The following is a 20,809-nucleotide window of genomic DNA, read 5'->3' on the forward strand; positions in this document are numbered from 1 at the left end:
AAGGCAAGAAAAAGTGAAACATGTTATTTTGAAGATTGGCCAAAGATGTGTGAGCGGTTACTTTTCATTTTAAATTACGTAAAAACTTCCAACATTGAACGTAAATTCGAAGCAGTGGTAACCAACAGAAATTCGAGACGAAATTACAATAACGCTTCCAACTTTGTTCAAATAAGCATGAAGCCTGCGTGTCAAGACAATAAAGATTTATAAGCCTTCGGAAATAGATTTCAATCTTTCCGGTTGGGTACATTGCATAACTTTGTAAATTTTATTTTGTATGATAGGCTATTCGCTCTAAGGATGCGCATTGTCATGTTGCGCGAAACGTCAGTGAAGCAATAAATCGAATGTTGCAACTCGTGCTAGAAACGATAATTGTTCTGTTGAACACCCAAACTTTTCAGCTGTAAAGTCTGTTGGTTTTGAATCTTTATCTTCGGACTGACAAAGCCTTTAGGTTATTTCTGGTAGTTTCTTCGCCTTCGGAAATACTTGTAGACGCTTTTGACGCAGAGCCAGTTACCGAGATTGGCAGAGTGAGTGAAGTTTTCCGATTGTTGAAGTGTTGTTGCCGGAGAATTATTCCATCCATTAGGTGCCGCTGAATGGAGAGCAGTCCTGAAATGCGTTGCTCAAGCGCACACCCTGAGAGTCGAACTTGCGCCGCGTGATCTTGAGCATTTTTCCGCCTTTCTTGCTATAGCAAGGTCACTTTGCTGGTTAAACCTTGTTTTTAACGCCCTTGTTTTTAGAGCCTGCGTAAATTCATCTCCTTGTATCCAAAAGTCATTATCCGTTGCAGTTGTTTTTATAATGGTGAATTTGGACACAAAAGATGATGAAGTTGAATGCGGTTTGGGGGAGTTAAGATTAGCTGATTGAGGCAAAAATGAAAGATTACAATTAGGTTAAAAGCAAATAGCAGAAATTGTAAAATATGCACTAGCTTACATGACCTTGAAAGGCCACCATTGCCCCCCATTCAGAGAAAATTTGAGGGCAGGGGAGCATCCGGCGCCCCTAGTTAGGTTACCGCATTTTTTTCTCGTTTTCAAAGTCATTATGTGGGTGTCAATGCGTCGCAGCAATAAACATATGCTTCCTCTGTTGCCAAGTAGAAAATTTCATCGGACATTTGAATGTTTTTGGGATAAAAAATTGGGATAGTTTTGACGCAAATGAAGAACCTTTTCATCGAGATCAACTGTAACTAGCAGAAAACCATCATCTTCTGTTGAGTTGCATATTTTGACTTTTCAGGTTGGCTTGTTTCAAAAAACTAACATTAGGCTAACAATTTAAATCAGCTTGAATAAGGTCTCGTTAAGTGGTCAGGTAAACAGGGATTGACTAGTTTCATGTGCTTTTGAAAGCCTACAATATAAGCATCAAACAAGTAAAAAAATCATCAAAACGACGAAACTTTATTGTGCTCTGATTAAAACGAAAATACATAGGCTATGTAACAATCGCATCTTTTAGCAGTACTCTAGTTTCTTTTGACTCGAGCCTCTCTATTGTTCAGCCGGTATGGCAACCAATTCACTTTGTGTACAGCGCCAACACTTGAGCTATTGATCATTTAGGGTTTTAACACTTTGTAGAATGAAGTAGTCTTCAACAGAAGATTGTGAAACGCGATATATTACAGATAAATGAGATTGTTTTGTTATAAGACAAGTGTTTATCCCAAAATCGAGTCTTCAGAATTGTTAGGATACAAAGTTGGTCGTTTGTTTTCAGGGTAAATTGCCAACTGAAGGAATTTTTATGTTTAACCAAAAACAGAGTTGAAAGGATTGGTAGTTGGTAGCATCTCACATAGCGTTTATTAACAATGGCAATGGCCCATCCTAATCCTGGATTGGGCAAACGCAAGGTAACCCGACATTATGACCCATTTCGAAGAGTCACATCTGCCCCGCCCGACATTGTCAGATTGCGTTCCATGCTTCGACCTCTGGCTGCCGAAGAAGTTAACGCCATTTGGGTAAGTCAGTTTCTAGAGGGCTAATGAACTAAAATTCATTGTAGGCCCAATCTTTCTATACGACAGTGGCCTTGCTTGGTTTTGAATCTTTACCCTTGGGCTGACAAAGCCTTGATTGGTTATTCTTGGTAGTTTCCCATTCTTGTAGAGGCTTTTGACGCAGGGCCAGTTACAGAGATTAACAGAGTGAAGTTTTCGGATGGTTGTTGAAGTGTTGTTGCCGAGGAATTATTCCATCCATTAGGTGCCGCTGAATGTCCTTAACGTGCGTTGTTCAAGCGCACACCCCGAGAGCCGAACCAGCGCCGCTTGATCTTGAAGCTTCTTCGTTTACGAAGTCACGCGCTAACCAACTGAGCTATTGAGTTTTCAGCAAAACTTTTACACCTCATGTTTGACTTCCGTTTACACTTTACAGTCGGCTAATAGAATAGCAATTTAGCTACAGTAGTTTGATTTTAATGGATTGATTGTGGAAATTTTTACCCTTTAAGAAAGCTTCTTTTAAAGCTTAAACTCACAGTTTTTACGTTACTACTGTGTTTCGTCTTCAGTAATAGGCCAGTAACTTAGATTGCAACTAGCAATTTTAAGCCTAACTAAATTCAAGTCACATTCACTCACTATTAGCCGATACTCAATTATGATTGATACGAAAGGCATTCGCAGGTGGTTGAGAAACCATCGCATTAATCCAGAAAAAGATAAAAGAGTTAAACGGAATAAGCAGTTTAAAGAATTGGTTGGCTTTGTTGAGGTAAAGGCAAATTCTATGATTGCATAACAAAAAGGGAAAAATGATATATGATTTTTCAAAATAGAATAAAAATTGGTAAATGTCAAATATTCAAACTTTTTCATTTTATTTTGCGCCTGTTGTGATAGCAGTAGGTCTACATTGCAAATTGTAGATGCAAGACAATAGCCTACATTACAGTCATCAAGTCAGCTACTCTTTATTTTTGCATGTCATTACGTTTCTTTCCATGACACAGTCACGTGCTCTGAAACGGTGTCAAACCGCGGTTTTTTCGAGCGTTATACAGGCAAAGCCGACATTCATCAGCTAAGCTAAAGTTCCAATTAGCACAATTGGTCGTTTTCACATTCATTCAACGTCTGTAGACGTTAAATCAATGTGAAAAGGAATAACTTTATTGGGTAGGCTAACTGTGAGTTTTCGTGTTTAATATGAAACATAAATGCATTCAAGTAATTTTAAAACGCTATAGAAACACAATTTAGTTTACATGATTGTGTGCTGTGCATAAAAACTTACCTCGTAACCACTATACAGAAAAGTGCAAAAGAGGCATGGGCGTCAGAATTGAGAAGGGATGGGAAAAGTGTGACTACGTACAATGGGCTTCATGCAGAGAAATATCTTGATGAGCCTACACGAAACCGTATGAGACCTTCCTCAAGAGGAAGATCTAATAATCCTCATCCTCCCACGTAAGTTAAACCAAACATTTTCATCAGCTTATTCCGACACGCTTGAAGCCATGATCGCATGAATTCTTCAAGTCTTTGTTTCTTACACTAGATAAATCAAGATTTTTACTGTCCTCGATTTGCACTGCAAGAATTGCTCTCCATTCACCGACACATACAGTCAGTAGCGTAGCCACGAATTTTGAAAGGGGGGGGGGGGGGTTTGACGACCAAACGGTCGTCAAAACCCCCTTCTTTCAAAATTCTCGATTTGCACTGCAAGAATTGCTCTCCATTCACCGACACATACAGTCAGTAACGTAGCCACGAATTTTGAAAGGGGGGGGGGGTTTTGACGACCCAACAGGCCTCCCCCAGAAAATTTTGAAAAATTACTTTGAATTTGGTGCATTCTGAGAGCATTTTCAACAAAAATGTGGGTATGAATATTCCTGTAAAATGATGCTGTCCGGTGGCATAGCAAAAGGATAAGATCATGTTTTTTTCGGCATTTTTCGGAAATAAAGCTAAGTCTCTATGTTTTCTTGTTGCTAATTCCTGGCTGAGATGTTTGAATGTTTGGTATTGGCAAAACTCGCTCTTTTAATGCAATTTTGTTTAAAATTAAGCAATTTTTTTTTTTGAATGAAAACATCATTCTCAATATCGTGACGTCACACGCGTGCCAAAGGGGGGGTTGTAACCCCGAACCCCCCCACCCTCCTTGGCTACGCCACTGCATACAGTAGTAGAAAGATAATTAATTGCTTAAAAGGGGTTTGCTGAGTGTCACGGGCGCACCTTGTGAGAATGAACTACAAGAAAAATTACTTGTCAATCGCTTCACTTTAGCTATAATTTTTCAGAGTTTTTCTTGTAACGCGGTTGAAAAAAGTGGACGGTTGTTATTCGCCACAAGAAGCTGCTTCTAAGAAGTATGAAGGTGAGTTTCTCTGAAAACATCATAAACTAGTAAGTGTATGATGAACACTTTCAAATTGTTTGCAGCTTCGAGTAAGGTAATCTAAGCAAGCGTAGAGTATAATAGAAGCCACTACAGAAAGTATCTTAACTGGAAGTTATAGTAGGCTACTACAAGCAGAAGGGATAAGCCATGGACTTCTAAATAGTATCAGGACTGGAAACTCAGTTTACAACAGTAGGCCAAACAGTTGGTACAACAGTTGGCCAACAGTGGGCCAACAGGTTAGTTACTTGGCTGTTGGCCCACTGTTGGCCAACTGTTGTACCAACTGTTTGGCCTACTGTTGTAAACTCAGTTTCCAGTCCTGATATATTTAGAAGTCCATGGATAAGCCTACATTTAGTTTGAACGTACAGATACTAATAGCATTTGCTTTCAGAAAGATTGAGAGATACAAACAAGTCATGTTTACATCAAATCTACATTAGAATAAGTTATCACGGGACCTGTAACTCACAATAGATACTTTTGTGTATTGCAGAGTGCAGACTAAGTTGCATTTTGAAACACAATAACCAATTGTTTGAAGAGCAACTCTTTATCTTCATGCCACATTGTACAACTAACAAAAGGTTATTGCTTCATTTTAGGATCAGCTCAAGAGAATTTAGATACATATATTTCTACGCATAAACACGACATTCGCCGTGCAATGGCAGCCTCAACCCGACATCGTCCCCATACTTCGATGGATCAAATGAATGAAGAACAAAACGAAATGCAGAAAATGATGAGCCAAACAGCAGCACAGGCATCACAAGCGTGGATAAAATTAAGCAACGATCAGGGTATGATAGTTAATTTTTTTATTTAAGGTAGTTCAAGTGCTGTTTCCTGTACATTCGATTTCTAAGCTAACTGCATTTAATTTCTGCTTACTGTTATTAAAACAGACCAATGCGATAGGCGCTTTATTTCAAACAGAAACTTTATTTTAACTTTTTGGATTATTGTTTATTGATAGTTTTCCTACATCAACTGAGTAGGCTACCGCAAATATTGGCAATGCAAAAGTAGGCTAAATCAACTCAAGTAAAACGAAGTTTGTTTTATCTGTAAAACAAGATCGTATGGTCGTCTTCATTTGTGCTTCCTGGGTCGAAAATCTATTCTATATTTACCACCCCAAAATGGTTATGGTTCCCGGACGCACTGAAAAGCTTCGAATGACAATTTAAAGGTCTGCCGATCTTCCTTTACCTAGTCAACACGTTTTCACGGTCTTAATTTTTCCCCATAAACAGATAAAGCTGCAATCAGAGAAGCTTTTAAGAAAACAGAAGCTCGCATTAAAAAGGGTCTTGAAGCCACCCAACTGCCCACAAATGAACAGTATCTGAAGCTAAGACGTAACCACCCGAATTTGCGTTCAAAACAGTCTCAACCCACTCAAAATGTGTATTCATCCATGCGATGGATGAAACGAGCTGGAGCTGAAGGTAGGCTACTACAGTAACTTACAAGTCTATTGACATGTTTGGTAAATTTTATTAAGACTATATACAGAACAATAAACAATTAGGATTAAACACTGGGCTATAGCCTATAAACTTTCAAGAAATAAATTGAAATCCATCTGTGATTGTAAATGATTTTTTTAAATGGTAACTAACTTAAATTTTAAACCAAACCTTCTACCTCAATCCAATTTTTATTTGATAAAGTTGGTTACATGCCAAGGGTGCGTATTGATAAAAAAAAACATTATTGTTTCGAAAAATGCTAAGTAGGCTAATGACAAAAACAAGATCATATTTGTCAAAACTGTCTGGGGGGCATGCTCCCCAGACCCTCTCTATTTTTTTCACCTTCCCCAACTTTTTCTACATCTGCTACTGCATTGTCGGCATAGCCTATTAGGCCTTGCTACATTTTGTCTAGAAAATCTCAAGAGTTGTTTAGCCTACTATTTGCTAAAATGATGAATGTAAGTTTTTTTTCACACTGAAAGAGTTAATGACCCTCAATGCTTTCTAGTCTTATTTTTAAGCCCCATCACTAAGCATAGTGGATTTCTGAGAGGACCCGAAATAGTGCTCACACGGCCGTGCCCACAGCTCATCAGTTGTGAACTCAGCACATTGTAGTTGAGTAAGTGACAACTGAGCTAGCAACATTTCGGCAAGTCGCTGAAATTGGTAGATGATGAAAGTAAGCAAGTAAAAACTGACCAAGCCTACACTTGGTATGTAACAAGCTAGCAAACTGAGTTTAGCAAGTGATGATCAAGCAAGTCTGATGTTGGATGAAAATTACATTTACTAACTTGGGCAGTAGCTAAAATGTACTTGCTGGGTTGTCGCATACCGAGTGATCCAATTGCCTTCAAGAAATGCATATTTAACCACAATTATTTATGTTTCAGAAAGCAATACTGTGCAGAAAATGATTGAAAGCATACAGAAAGCTCCTCCTCGTCTTGTACCAACCGAAGGTCCTCATTTTCACATCACAGATTATGCACCAATGTTTTCAACTGCGCCCAGACAGTCATCCTATGACTTTCAAATACATCCTGAATGGCAAACACCTTGGCATAAGAAATATGGAGTTGTGAAACAGTGAAAGGCATAAAATACTCCAAAGCTATGGTGTTTTTTTTATCCAACTTTGAGTTTGATGGTAAAGATTTGGATTATTCAAATTGGTGACACTAATTGAAATAAAAAGTGATGCCTTCACTGAGAGCACCGCATGAAGTTTTTCGCTTAAAATAAACCCACGTGTCCTTGCTGAGTATCGAACCTAACCAACATCTATAGTGAATTTGAGTGTTGCTGGATCTGTATGTTTTCACTATGCAATATTTAGAACAACCGAAAAATATGTATCAGACTGCTTTTTAATTTTTCTATATTCTTTTGTGTGACTAACCTCTATATCGAAAAGCAACAGGAAAATAATTTTCTCTGGTCTTTTTCATCACGCTCAATTGCTTCAGAATTGTGAAAGCGTAAACTTTCGTAGGCCTTCTACGTAGGCTACAACAGTTCTTAAAAGTTCCTAACATATTCTGAAATCTGTTGATGTTTTGTGTCACGTTAAGTGCGGAAGGTCATTTATTCCATTGAGCATTCTCATTTCATTGTGGGTTAGTCCACGCATATCATATTGTGGGTTAGTCCAGCTTGGCATAGTACGATTGCTATCCATGGGCTAATACTGTATAATAATGTTTTAATTTGCGTCCATTACGGCAGTGGGAAAAAGCTGGGTATAAAGGGCATTCTAACTTTAAAGTGCTCTATTTGAGCAAACAAATCAGATATCATGAATCTATTGAGTTTTTTAAATTAACATGTCACTTAATAACAACTGCCCAGAGTATGAAACTTAATGTGTTTTTCTTTTTTTGTTTATTTACAAGATTTTCATTCTAGTTATCCGTTTTATCCCAGCCGTGAGGCAAAACGGACATAGTATGACCGCTTTGTCTTGTGGTGTCAAGATCAAGCGAATTTTCGTGAACTTGTTAGAAATATTATCCATAAATAAAAACTGTTAAGTTTGGTAACCAGTAAGTTTGTTATAAATGAAGCTTTCCCCGTCGTAAAGGCAGCTTCTTCAGTATGCTTCTTCAAACATAATCATATTAACTGTTTGTTAAACAATGTTTGACAAATGCACTTTTGCTGTTTACAGATCCCCGGAACAGACTAACTATCCGTTTGAAAGCTATTTTCATGCTTAAAAAAATATCGTTTCCTTTAGGCTGTGTTGCAAGGAATATCGATATGTCCGTTTTATCCCAATCATCCTTTGTCCGTTTTGCCCCAAACAAGCTAACTACCTAACAAAGTCTGTGATTATAAACAAAACAATAATATGCAGAAAGCTCGTTTTTTTAAAGGATTGTGATCCATTGTCCACCAATGTTCAAAACTAAAAGAGAAGCTGAAATTTTCAAAAATCACCTAAATATCGATAGCTAAATATCGTCCGCCCCAATAGCTCAATTGGTTAGCGCGTCACTTCTGGAACGAAGAAGCTTCAAGATCAAGCGGCGCTGGTTCGACTCTCGGGGTGTGCGCTTTAGCAACGCACGTTAAGGACTGCTCTCCATTCAGCGCATCTAACGGATGGAATAGTTCCCCGGCAACAAGACTTCAACAATCGGAAACTTCACTCTGTCAATCTCGGTGACCGGGCCTGCGTCAGTGATTCAAAGCCTCTACAAGTATGCGAAACTGCCAGGATTAAGCTCTGCAAGAAGCTTTCCCAGTCCGAGGATAAAAATTCAATCAATCAATCAATCATATCGTCACATTTAAGTGGACAAGTTTTTATAACATAGAGCTGAGAAAACTATTTCCACTTCTTTGCCACCGAGGGTAGCACAAAAGTTTCCAACTTTTTCTGTGGAATGTTCAGTTCAGTTGTTTTTATTTCTGACCATCATATCAAAACAATACACGTCAGCATAGCAAAGGTCGAAAAAAGGGTAGAAGCGACAAAACGCGAACGTTAAAACGTGCTTGAGACCGAAGTAAGTTATTGAGTTGAAAGAAATTTGGCACGGTCGCAACACCATCAGAAAAATTTAAGATATGAATGGAAAATAAAAAAAGAAAATGTTACAAAACAACATAGGATATTTAGGCTACAGCTTTATTAGCCCACATAGCTTTAGCTGATATATTTAAGATTTGTATGGACAGTTGCTATGAAGATCGGCCATGGTGCGTTATCAAGAGTGCTGATGCTCATTCAAGTAGTATCAGATGATAGAAAATTTATTTTTATTGCTAGTTTTGTTAAAAAAGCAAATGTCCGTATTATCTCTCCATCCCCTACACTTCTAATGCCATGCACTGTATGCAACACTACAGAGAGATGGAAAATACGCAACTAATCAGCTGCCGCCGAGACACAACCGTATGCTCTGGAGCGGTCGTATCGACGTCATTTCGAGTGTTGCGCGCGGTGCTTTCACAAGTCACCACAAGACCGCGCACTCGCAGTCGAGACCAAAAAAAGGCTGCGTCTCTTTATTGATAGGTTCTGGTTTGGTTTTGAATTTTTATCCTCGGAATGACAAAGCCTTGATAGGTTATTCCTAGTAGTTTTGCATACTTGTAGAGACTCTTGACGCAGGGCCAGTTACCGAGATTGGCAGAGTGAAGTTCTCCGATTGTTGAAGTGTTGTTGCCGGGGAATTATTCCGTTCATTAGGTGCCGCTGAATAAAGAACAGTCCTGAAATGCGTTGCTCAAGCGCACACCCCGAGAGTCGAACCAGCGCCGTGCGATCTTGAGGTGGGCGAGTAACCACTGAGCTAACGGAGCGGACAAATAATAGTTATATGTTTTTAGAAATCCAAGATTAGCTATCTCAAAAAGTAGAAAGCCATTTACCTTTGGGCTACTTTTTTTTTGCCCAACCTCACGGTTACGGTTTTATTGCTACTATGCACTATATTGCACAAGCCAGACGATGTTGTCAGATTAGCAAACGCAAAGAACTCGTTCTTTTTTCGATGTCTAAGAGAATTTTTATCAACATTTTGACAAAATCTAAAAAAAAATTTATGCACGAAAAAGCTAAACTAGACTATAGGCTAAAAATAGCGTATGCTTGCAGAGGTGGGCAATAGCGCGCTAATTTTGTAGCGCCACTAGTAGCGCGCTACTTTTTTGGTAATTGTAGCGGCGCTATATGACTTTTGGAGTAGCGGCTGCAGTAGCGGCACTACTATTTTTTCAATGTAGCGGTAGAGGAGATGCGCTACATTGCTTTCAGTCGCGTTCCAGCTACTTTCCAATTTAAAGTAAAAAAAACTTGTTTTAGGAGATTTTTTATGGAAACAATGCGTGAAAAAATCAAAGCAGAAATCATTCGACTATTGCAGGAAGCATCAAGACAAGTTGACACCGACAAGAGTGACACTGACACCAACACCAGTCTCAACTGTAAAGATAATCTTTTTAGTTCTTTTTTCTTTAAACGCCCGAAATAAAGTGTAAATTTGAATAAAACCACAGGACTTCACTTGAGGATTGCAGCAAGCACATATATCTTCTTTTTTTCATTTTCCCTGAACTATCTTGTTTTAACGTAATTTGCCGATGCTTGACATTTGTCACATTGAGAACAAAAAAGCAGCTGACTCGATGACTGATATAGACTTTCGCTGCTTCTTGTCTGTTGTGGTATATAGATTGCTACGGTGCTATTTTATTCGCATTGTGTATAATTATTGTAGGCTACTGTGCTATTCTCGCAACAGACGAAATAAAAGGATTCGCCTTCTCTCTCTTGTCATGCAGCGGCAAATTACCTTTTAGCTATTTTTTCAGTTTCCCTTTAAACGCCAAAATAGCGGTAGGCGAAGTTGGTTAATCTGGATTGACAAAGCAAAGTTTCCGCTGCTTCCATCCACCAGGGTCCCCTGAATGATGAACTGTCCTTAAATTGGGTTGCTCCATGGCACATATACACCAAGATTTGGACCCGTAGTTCTGTGAACTTGTCTTTTCTTCGTTTATAAGTCTGACAAGATTAGGCTACTGAACTACGTCAATTTACCATAGACTTGCATCACAATACAGACATTAACATTGTTAAAGCATAAACATCCGCACAATAATGAAAAAAGGAATTGACCCCGACGTGATTTGAACACGCAACCTTCTGATCTGGAGTCAGACGCGCTACCGTTGCGCCACGGAGTCTTCGTGCGAAAGTCGCCAAATGCGCAATATGTAATGAATAAAGTTCTTTTGTGACAGCATAATTTACTTCCTTATTGGATCAATCTGCATGCGACAACTCAGCACCTACGTTCCAGCTAATTGTCAAAGACAGCAAATGAGATTTTCGGCTAGCATCGGACGCAGTGGCGTAGCCAAGGGGGGAGTTTTGGGGGTTACAACCCCCCCCTTTGGCTTGCGTATGACGTCACGATATTGAGAATGATGCTTTCAATCAAAAAAAAATTGCCTAATTAACATAATTGCATTAAAAGAGCGAGTTTTGCCAATACCTAACCAAACATCTCAGTCAGAAATTAAGCAACAAGAAAACATAGAGACTTAGCTTTATTTCCGAAAAATGCCGAAAAAAACATGATCTTATCCTTTTGCTATGCCACCGGACAGCACTATTTTACAAGAATATTCATACCCACATTTTTGGTGAAGATGCTCTCAGAATGTACCAAATTCAAAGTAATTTTTCTAAATTTTCTGGGGGTCCCCCCAGACCCCCCGCTGCTTGGTCATCAAAACCCCCTCCTTTCAAAATTCCTGGCCACACTACTGATCGGACGTGTTTAGTTATCGTTGCTAAACTGAATTTCCTGACTTGAGACTTCCCAAGTTTCGGCTTGCTCGTTATCTGTGCCAATTTTAGGCACTTAATTGCTGACAGTGAAATGTTGCTTGCTCAGTTGTCATCCAGACAACCACTTGATGTGGTCAGATTCTGTACCCGATCAGGTAAATATCTGGACCTGGTGAAGTGGTTGTTTTTTTCTTGCTCAGTTCACAACTGCTAACTAGTAGCGCTCTTCATTTTCATCATCATGTTTTTTATTTAATGAGTATGACGACAAATAAAATGATTGATGATGACTCAATTGCTCACTTGCCTGATTGCTTGCTCAAAGCAAAAAGAACAATCACTTTTGCCAAAACATAGCAACAGTGGCGTAGCCAAGGGGGCGGTTTTGGGGGTTACAACCCCCCCCTTTGGCACGCGTGTGACGTCACGATATTGAGAATGACGCTTTCAATCTAAAAAAAATTGCCTAATTTTAAACAAAATTGCATTAAAAGAGCAAGTTTTGCCAATGCCAAACATCTCAGCCAGGAATTAGCAACAAGAAAACATAGAGACTTAGCTTTATTTCCGAAAAATGACGAAGAAAACATGATCTTATCCTTTTGCTATGCCACCAGACACCACCATTTTACAGGAATATTCGTAACCACATTTTTGTTGAAAATGCTCTCAGAATGCACCAAATTCAAAGTAATTTTTCAAAAATTTCTGGGGGAGGCCCCCCAGACCCCCCGCCGCTGGGTCGTCAAACCCCCCCCCCCCCCCCCCTTTCAAAATTCCTGGCTACGCTACTGCATAGCAATAAAGGTCTGGTGAAATGTTGAAGCGACAAAATGCAAAGCCGTGTTCGAGAGGCAGTAGCAAGTCTCCGCTTTTTCGTCGGCTCCAGCTCCTGTCCGAACATTGGTTTTGTCTTCAAGTCAGATTAGGATTTGGATGGTGATGTCGGATGTGGCTTTTTGGAGGCCCAGTCTATATAGTGGAAAAGACGTGGGCAAAAGTCACATTGTAGCTTATGGAGGATGGGGAACATGGTTGTTTTACCTTTTCTTTTCTAATGTATCGTTTTTCTTGAGCTTTCTGCTTCCTGTTTTCTTTGAAATATTTCCTGCCTTCCTTAGGCTATAGTTCTCTTCCCCCAGAGTCCAGAGTGACCTGTCACTACTCACTAGCAATGAGACTAGGTTATTCCCGCTTATTTAGCCCATAGCCTACCGCTTATTTAAGGCTAATTTGTTGGTCTACGCAGGGGCGCCGGAACAATTTTTGACTGCGAGTGTAGGATTATAAAAAAAAGGGCACTTTAATTGCTGAATAGTCATTTTTTTAAAGTTTTAAGATAAGACATGGCGATAATGCTCATCCATCGGCTCATTATGGAGTTGATACAAGTGTCCGGTAGCCTATAAAGAATGGCACCGAAGGACACCATATTATGTTATAATGACGTAACCTGCTGTGATACAGAATTTTGTGTCGTGAATATTATTTTAAAGCAAAATTGAAAGATTACAATTAGCCTAGGCTAAAAGCGAATAGCAAAAATTGTTATAGCCTATTGTATTGCAAAATGGGCATTACCTTACATGACCAAGGGCACCATTTCCCTCTCATCCACAGAAAAATTGATAGCAAGGAGGCATCCATCCACCTGCCCTCCTCCCCCGCCTCTGGCGTTCCTGAGGTTATGGTTCGGAATCATTGTTGTAGGCTATCTTTATCTTACAGGAGTGGCAGAGAATTGTCCTGGCGAATTAAGCCCGCCCGTATAATATGCCCAAAATCGTCCGGTCTCGAGGTGGGTTTAATCTTCTTTTTCGTCGTTTGAGCCTCTGGGGCCGAGGGTCTATCCTTTGGCTTTTACTACCTCGGAATCACGATGTTTCCGGACTAAGCTACATTGCAAGGCTGGGGTAGAGAGCAGCTAGTCTTTGGTTTCACTTTCATCATCTAAGAATTGCCGAGAACTACATGTTAGAATCAGCTATAAAGTTACCAGGGCTACTTAACTAATGTTAGCAAAGGTTCATTTTGACAAGTTGAATATTTTTGCGGTCCGGTGAAATTTCACATGCAACCACGAAAATTAAACAACCAGCAGCCTAGGACTAGGAGCACCGAAACACTTTTCAGGTAGTAGCCTATGTAACACGACTTGGACTTTTGTCTGACACAAACAAAGAAATAAAAAGGAAAAATGTACTGTGTTTCTTTGTAGTGTAGCTGTGTGGATCGCACATCAGAGAAGACGGCAAAGCGTTGGGGTGTGTGGGGGTTAAGCCCCCAGCTCCATGGATAATCACAAAAATTGCTTTTCCCTAATGGAAATCTGTTTAAAGAGGCCCTAAAATGTGGCAATGAGATTATTCTTCCAGAAGCCCGAGGTCCACCTTCAACACCCAGAAGGTCCGGATTCAGACCGCGGTCCGCCAGTTGTGTAGCCCTGACGTTGACAATAACAATTGTAATTGATGTCGTAGTTTTCAACATAAATTGATGTCGTAGTAAAATGCAATTCTTAGACACAACAAATAAGTTGACTGAAGTGGGACTGAAACGATAATTTTCCTGATGAACACCCAAACTTTTCAGTATATGAAGTGGCATTGTGGGTGATATAGTCAGGACACAGAAAAAAGAAATTCCGCCGACTCATTTTTTTTTCGAAAAACAGGATAGTCAATTCCATTGTTTTAATAACGCAATGTTACAAATAAGCAGAATGAATCAAACTGTCAAAGCAATGCATTGTAGCATTTAACTTGTAGGTTAGATTGCGCATGACAGGCTACCCTACATAATCCAAGTTTCTAAGATTTAGATTATTATAGCCTACAGCCCTACAGTACCAGTGTTTAAATAGGCTCTTGTCACGTCTGACTTAAATAGAACAGTAAATCGGTTAGTTGTTTCGGGTTAGGTGCAGTTCTTTTAGGATTATCACGAAGCGTAAGATATAGGCTGCTACGGTATATCCAAAGCGGAAGTTGTTTTCTTCGTCAAGCTTCATTTTGTTTGCTCAGTCACGCAGTAAGCTTTGCAAGCTAAAACGCAAAGCTGCAGGAAATAAAGTACGGTAGTCTACTTCGCAACGCAACGAAAACCTCGTTAGAGTCGAGAAAAAACGTCATGTTTGTCAACTGAATCTTAAAATTACCAGCAGAATGAGTTAAAAGGTCTAACCATAGGCCTACTAGACTAGAATTGTAAGCTCGCTAAGGCTGCTCATTCAAACTTGTCAAAAACCCTGAACAAGCGTGTAGGCCTAAACAAAAGATTGTGTTGGAAAAGCAGACTTATAGGTTATGGTTGCAGGCCTGGTCTGGTCGCAGCGTAAAATCAGTTGCGTCGAAACTTATAGTGACCTGACTCTGTTTTATTATAAATAAACTTATCTTGGGCTTTTTTGAAGCACGTCTACACTATAATCGTGATCGGTTTTGGCTAAGCTTTCAAAATAGTTTTCCGGAAAACGACGTTAACTTCTATGTAACGACATGGTAGCGCCACTTTCCTATTTTCTGTTATAACTCTAAACCAATCCGCCTTTGTAGCCTATATTAGCTACCCTATATCATCTATATGACGAGTGCAATAGGCTTGTTTGCAACAACATGCAGGCTAAATTGATGATATCTATGGATTACAGAGGTCAGTGTGACTAAGAATAGAATGTATGGTTAGTTTGATAAGGCAGAAAAGAAATAACTAAAGAAATAACTTGATTATGAGAAATTGCATTAGCCTTTGCAGTAGCCGAGCAGAACTAAGTTATATCCTTCGTTTGAAAAATACAGGCACAGTTTTCATGTGAATAATAACGTAAAGGCTGCTAAGTGAAGGAAGTCTCCCAACTTCTGTTTCGGTTTTTGGTGTTATTTTATAGTAGCCTAATTGTTGATAGTTTGAAGAATTAGCCTATGAGTTACTCCAGGGTAAATGAATTACAGTAAAGCGTTTGTGGCCGACTGAACACATGCAAAGCAAATAAAGACAGATTTTATGACTTGAAACTACGGATTTATTTTACTTAACGTATATTCACGAAATACTTGAAGGAAATTGAAGCCTTTGCAACATTATACCCAGGGCGGTGTTAACCGCTCCCTGTACGCCCGTGGGGGGAGCACGGCTGATTAGGGGCCCACTCATTTTAGTTTGTTCAATGATTTTTGACTTTAAAAAATATAATTTCAGCTGCAGAAGTTCGATATTCAATAACTCAAGTCATGCAAACCCTCGACAGGGGGTCTACCTCTTCTTAGGTTAGGGGTCCACTCCTATTTAGTTCGTGCAGCATTTTTCGGCTAGTAATTTCGCATGTAGCCTATACCGGTAACATTTAATATGTTTTTTTTATCATTTCTGTAATTTTTTTTCACTGGTTCAACCACATTTTATTCACCTCGGCAATATTGGACATGTACAGTATAGATGTGGATTAAGGAAGTGAAAAATGTTTTATGTTCCAGCAAATGAACTAATAAAATGATGTAATATTCAGAACTAAACAGTAAACACTGCTCACTCAAATAACCTATAGTTAATTAACGATTAAATTGATAAATTTTAATGTTAATCGAGATAACTTATGAAATAACAATGCTGTCGGTGAAGGTGGGGACTCCTCATATAAATTTTGAAGTTCCAAAAAATCAATTATTGAAATCCTTCTGTGGTAATGAATGAATTTTGTTTTGAAATGCTGGTAACTTTTTTTAACCAAAACTTCTACTCCAATCCAATTCTAACTTGATGAATTTGGTCTTTATACAAAGTGTGCATCTTGATAAAAAGAAATATATTGCTCCTAAAAATGCTCAAAAAGTGACCAAAACAAAATTATATTTGTCAAAATATTGTTCATTTTCGTTTATGTTATAAATTTTGCTTTATTAAAACTCTGGTCGTTTCTCAACTTTTATCTATATCGGCTACTGCATTGTCGGCATAGCCTATTAACTATTTTTTTAGGAAATCTTAAAGGGTTGTTTACTCTTTGCTATTATGATGAACGTCAAGTTTTCCTCGGATTGAAAAAATTAAAATTTAGCAGCCTTAAACGCTTTCTGGTCCTATTTTAGAGCGATCACTAAACATAGGGGATTACTAATGGATTTCGGGGGGAGCCCGATATGGTGCTCACACGGCCCTGACTATAAGTTACCATTGGACGTGGACAATATGGTTTGCTTTTGTGCCTTATAAAAGCCCACATAAACAAATTTTTCTAAATTGCATTTTCTTTATACAATAATTTTCTTACAAAATAGTCCCAGCATGTTTTGTATCGCACCATGTGCTGCTTATAACATGCCCGATTTTCACCCACTACGGTGGAAATGTTTAACAGCTTGTAGATTTGAGGGTAATCTCATTTATCAAGTGGGTAAATTTCTACGTGATAGATACATAAAGTCTGGTTTGAAAATTATGGGTAGGGGGGCGAGTTAAATTAATGTTCAACTCTTGTTGAAATAAACAAGAAGTTGTTTGTTTGTCGTATCCAGGCTTACACCTGGTGGTTGAAGATTTAGATTAAGTGGACGGGTAGTCAAGGAAGCCATTCTTCATGTCCACCTTCAGGCATGCCTTTAAGTGTCCTGCCAAAGTCACAGCCGCATGCTCTTGAGCGGTGTCGAACCGGCGCCCTTTCGATTGCCGTTCCAGGGCTCTCACCAGTGAAAGGGTTAAAGCTGAAAAAGACGAAGCAAAGCAGGGTATAGGTCTATAGTTTTTTTAATTATGTTACACTTTTGCGCTACTTTGGCGATAAAATGTAGTTGAAAACCTTTTTCAGCAACTGCTGACAAAAAAAGAGATGACTTTGTGAGATAAGAGCAGTGTTGTACGAGTCAATGAAGTAAATTGACGGCGTCAGCGTTAGCGCGATTTGCCTAAAACCTTCACGGTGTAAAGTACTGCGTCAGCTCTTAAACAATTTGACGGCGTCAGCGTCAGCACTAATTTCTAGCGCTATTTTAGCCAGGGTCTTACAAAACGGAAATATTTTGCTGTAGAAATACAAGCATTTCAAAATGCTTGTCTGACAAACTGCTGCGTTTGGGACGCATAATGTCCTTTCCAAGTGAAAACATGCGTTCCACAGCAGCGCTGGATGGTATTGGTGCGTTGTATTTCAAAAACAAGTCTTGAAAATGTTTACTCGAAACGAAAAGTGACGCATGGCGCGTGACGCTTAAAATCGGCAAAATAGTTGACGGCGCTATCACTTCCGTCAACTAAAAAATAAACTGACGGCGCTAGCCTTATAAACTGACGGCGCTTAGTCAACGTACAACACTGGATAAGAGTAAGTCAATATTTTACCTAATGGCTTATAAAGAGCAACCAAACAACTAGCAAAGTCTAAGAACTTTTATATCTTGGGATTGTAAACGCAACGCTTTGTTCAACATCACTACAGGCTCGCTTTTTGCTTGAGCAGCCACGCTCTACCATAACAATAACGTCTTAAACTAACTACATATAACAAGCCTAACATTAACTTACGATAAATCCATATATGTTTAGCAGTTTATTAACTGGATAAACATTTGAATTATTGTGAGAAAGTATCGAAAACTTATAAGTAGGTTTCATTGTACCGAAAATAATGTGGAAAAGAGACGATAGTGACGATTTGTACGCCAAAGATTCTCCAAAAGTGAACAAATGCATCAAGCACGCGTTGGGAGCTGTTGTCTTTTGGTTCTTTGTTGCGACTATGGGATATTTGATTCGAGATTTTCAGTGTGCAAACTTTATCTTGTTGTATGCTGTTCCAATGAATATTGCAACGCTAGTGATAAATTTTCTTGACATCGCTTTAGCAAGAAAGGGTTTTCACAACTGGAGAGTTTCTGAAGATGTGCTCCATTTTTTGACGTTGATGGGAGGCGCTCCTGCTAACATTTTCGCTATGGTCTTGTTTGGACAAAAGAAAGACCGGCTATCTTATCAAGAAACGTTTTTCACTTGGTGTGGTTTATCATATGTTTGGATGTGCTTCGTCGGCTTTATCGTGTATTCTTATCAGCATGTATTCAGTCTACTTTGAAACAATGACCTATGCACTGGCGCTATACGATATGTCTTGTAGCGGTTTGCACTTTTTATTCATCTAAAACTAAGGATCCAGTTAACTGAAGATCGATGGATTATGGTTAGGTAATTTAACGATTAAGTAAATCTGCTGATAAAGCAAGTTATTTTGCGGACTACATTTCCATATGCACTAACCGTAATCTGCTAATTAAAAAATTGGCGGTTACTGATCCACAGATAAACTTTGTTTCAACCAGTTCTTGATCATATTATCAGACGATTAGCTAAATCGGTCGCTTAAATCTTGTTAGTGCATCCAACCCGTAGACTTCATGATTTGTGGTTTTATTTCAGCTTCTCGAACGTGGAAACACACCATGGTTTAGTTTCAACAAAACAAGATCTGTTACTTGAATGATGAATTCCAAAAGGTATTGATAAAACACACAGTTTTTATGAGCGCTGTGTTATGACATTGCTAACTGATCGTCTGTCCTGCCTTAAGAATCATTCAGCAAAGAAATAAGATTAAAGCTTTTCAATTTCTAATAACGAAAAATCTTGTTTAGTCCTCACCGTTTCCTATTGTGAAGTCATCAATCAGAATCACATAAGCCATCTTCTCTTCATAGAGAAGTTGCATCAAGAGAAACTATCTTTACTTTGTTTTTGCCAATGCTGCTGTGTATAAAGTAGCGTTCGAACAATTGTTTTTTTGTTTTGTAAATCATTATGCGATGAATTACACTGTCAATCAAATGTCAATGTTGCTACTGTGATGTATATAATGCGAGGCATCTCAGTTTGTTTTGCTCGTGACTATAAACTGTTATTGCTTCCGCCGGTTTACCATTGACATAGTCTATCCAGAGTTTATTTCTGGGATGTTGTTTCATTATTGTCTGCTAACGTTAAATCAATGCAAAACGACGTATTTCGCTTGCTGGGTTGCTCGATTTTAAGCTTTCCAATCAGTATCTTGTGAAAGCAAGGAGGCATTTCCTAATCTTAGTATTCCACACCTACACAGCCAAAGTGGTACCTGAGAACTTGATTAAACAAGTAGGCGAGGGTACATTGACTTTTATATTATACGGTAGGCTACAAGAAATATCATTGGGCCTACCACTGCAGAAAGAATGCACAGTAGCAAGATAAATGAAAAACAGAGAAAACCAAAGCAAGTATAGGGTAGTGGCTATTCCCCAAAAAAGTGGTGAAACAGGCTGTTAGGGTTTTCAGGAGAGTAACAACAATAGTTGCTCTCACTTTTATGTTAAATGTTGGTCCTTGTGTGATGTCATCGGTGTAACAAAGACACAATTGCGAATTGAAATCAAAATTGTTGAAAGATATTTTTCTATCTGCCATTTTAATCTGACTTTCAGACATATCGTTAAATTATGTGTTCTTGTACGGTGGACGTTGAGTGTCCTCCCAAAATAAAATTTAAGGATAAAAAGAAGGCGGAAATTGTGGGGAATGAAATTTACCACGAGGAATTACTGCTGTTTGGAAGGTGCCTTTTCTTTGGTTGCACAACTTTACTTGTTTGGTTTGCAGTCTTCACACTTGTGGCTTGGATATCCAGCACCAAGTGTTCATTTATCATTGCGGTTTACGCTGTTGGGATTCAAATCATAACGTTTCAAACGTATTACAATGATAAAAAAGTTTCATCCTATAAAAGCAGTAAAGCATCGCTTGATTTAGGCCACACCTGTGTCTTTGCTGGTGGAGCAACTGCAGCCGCGCTGTCTATGCTTTATTTTGAAACCAAAAGTGGGGACATTTCTTTTCAGAAGCGTTATCTTTCGAGTTGTTTTTATGGAATATTAAATATATTACTGATTGGAATTTCATGTGGAATTCTCTATAATTTGTGCCTTTAACGAACATTATTACAGTAAAAATACATGCAGCTAAGTTTTATTGTCATTTCACATTTCCCTGTTTTGGTTGCTAGAGAAGGATTTTTCATAGAAAGTGGTTTTTGATAATTATAATAACATAAAATCCTTGTAATTTGAACGTAAAACATAATATCTTGAACTTTTTATAGTATCGAA

At 38.7% G+C, this 20,809-nt stretch overlaps 1 protein-coding gene and 1 non-coding gene across 3 annotated transcripts; one reads left to right on the forward strand and one right to left on the reverse strand.

Annotated features, from left to right (window-relative positions):
- The first annotated feature begins 1,697 nt into the window (after positions 1 to 1,697).
- Positions 1,698 to 8,205, forward strand: LOC145769302 (uncharacterized). Of its 2 annotated transcripts, none has more exons than XM_082580891.1 (6): positions 1,698 to 1,993; positions 3,291 to 3,448; positions 4,294 to 4,370; positions 5,003 to 5,200; positions 5,657 to 5,851; positions 6,778 to 8,205. In XM_082580891.1, the coding sequence occupies exons 1-6, from the start codon at positions 1,841 to 1,843 to the stop codon at positions 6,975 to 6,977; spliced, it is 981 nt and encodes a 326-aa protein (XP_082437017.1). In that variant the 5' UTR covers positions 1,698 to 1,840; the 3' UTR covers positions 6,978 to 8,205. The 2 variants fall into 2 exon arrangements, with proteins under 2 accessions (XP_082437017.1, XP_082437018.1); XM_082580892.1 differs by lacking the exon at positions 1,698 to 1,993 and adding an exon at positions 2,559 to 2,750.
- Positions 8,206 to 11,011: 2,806 nt separating this feature from the next.
- On the reverse strand, positions 11,012 to 11,083 carry Trnaw-cca (transfer RNA tryptophan (anticodon CCA)). The gene has a single exon. It is a non-coding gene; the product is annotated as a tRNA-Trp (tRNA).
- Between the last annotated feature and the right edge of the window lie 9,726 nt (positions 11,084 to 20,809).

This window comes from Aplidium turbinatum, chromosome 4 (assembly GCF_918807975.1).
Source record: "Aplidium turbinatum chromosome 4, kaAplTurb1.1, whole genome shotgun sequence".
Classification (NCBI taxonomy): domain Eukaryota; kingdom Metazoa; phylum Chordata; class Ascidiacea; order Aplousobranchia; family Polyclinidae; genus Aplidium; species Aplidium turbinatum.

Bases quoted from the DNA above. Each gene is read 5' to 3' on its own strand.
- LOC145769302 (XM_082580891.1), top strand. From the start codon at position 1,841: ATGGCAATGGCCCATCCTAATCCTGGATTGGGCAAACGCAAGGTAACC. The intron at 3,449-4,293 runs GTAAGTTAAACC...ATAATTTTTCAG, and splicing joins AATAATCCTCATCCTCCCAC to AGTTTTTCTTGTAACGCGGT. The intron at 5,852-6,777 runs GTAGGCTACTAC...TTTATGTTTCAG, and splicing joins GAAACGAGCTGGAGCTGAAG to AAAGCAATACTGTGCAGAAA.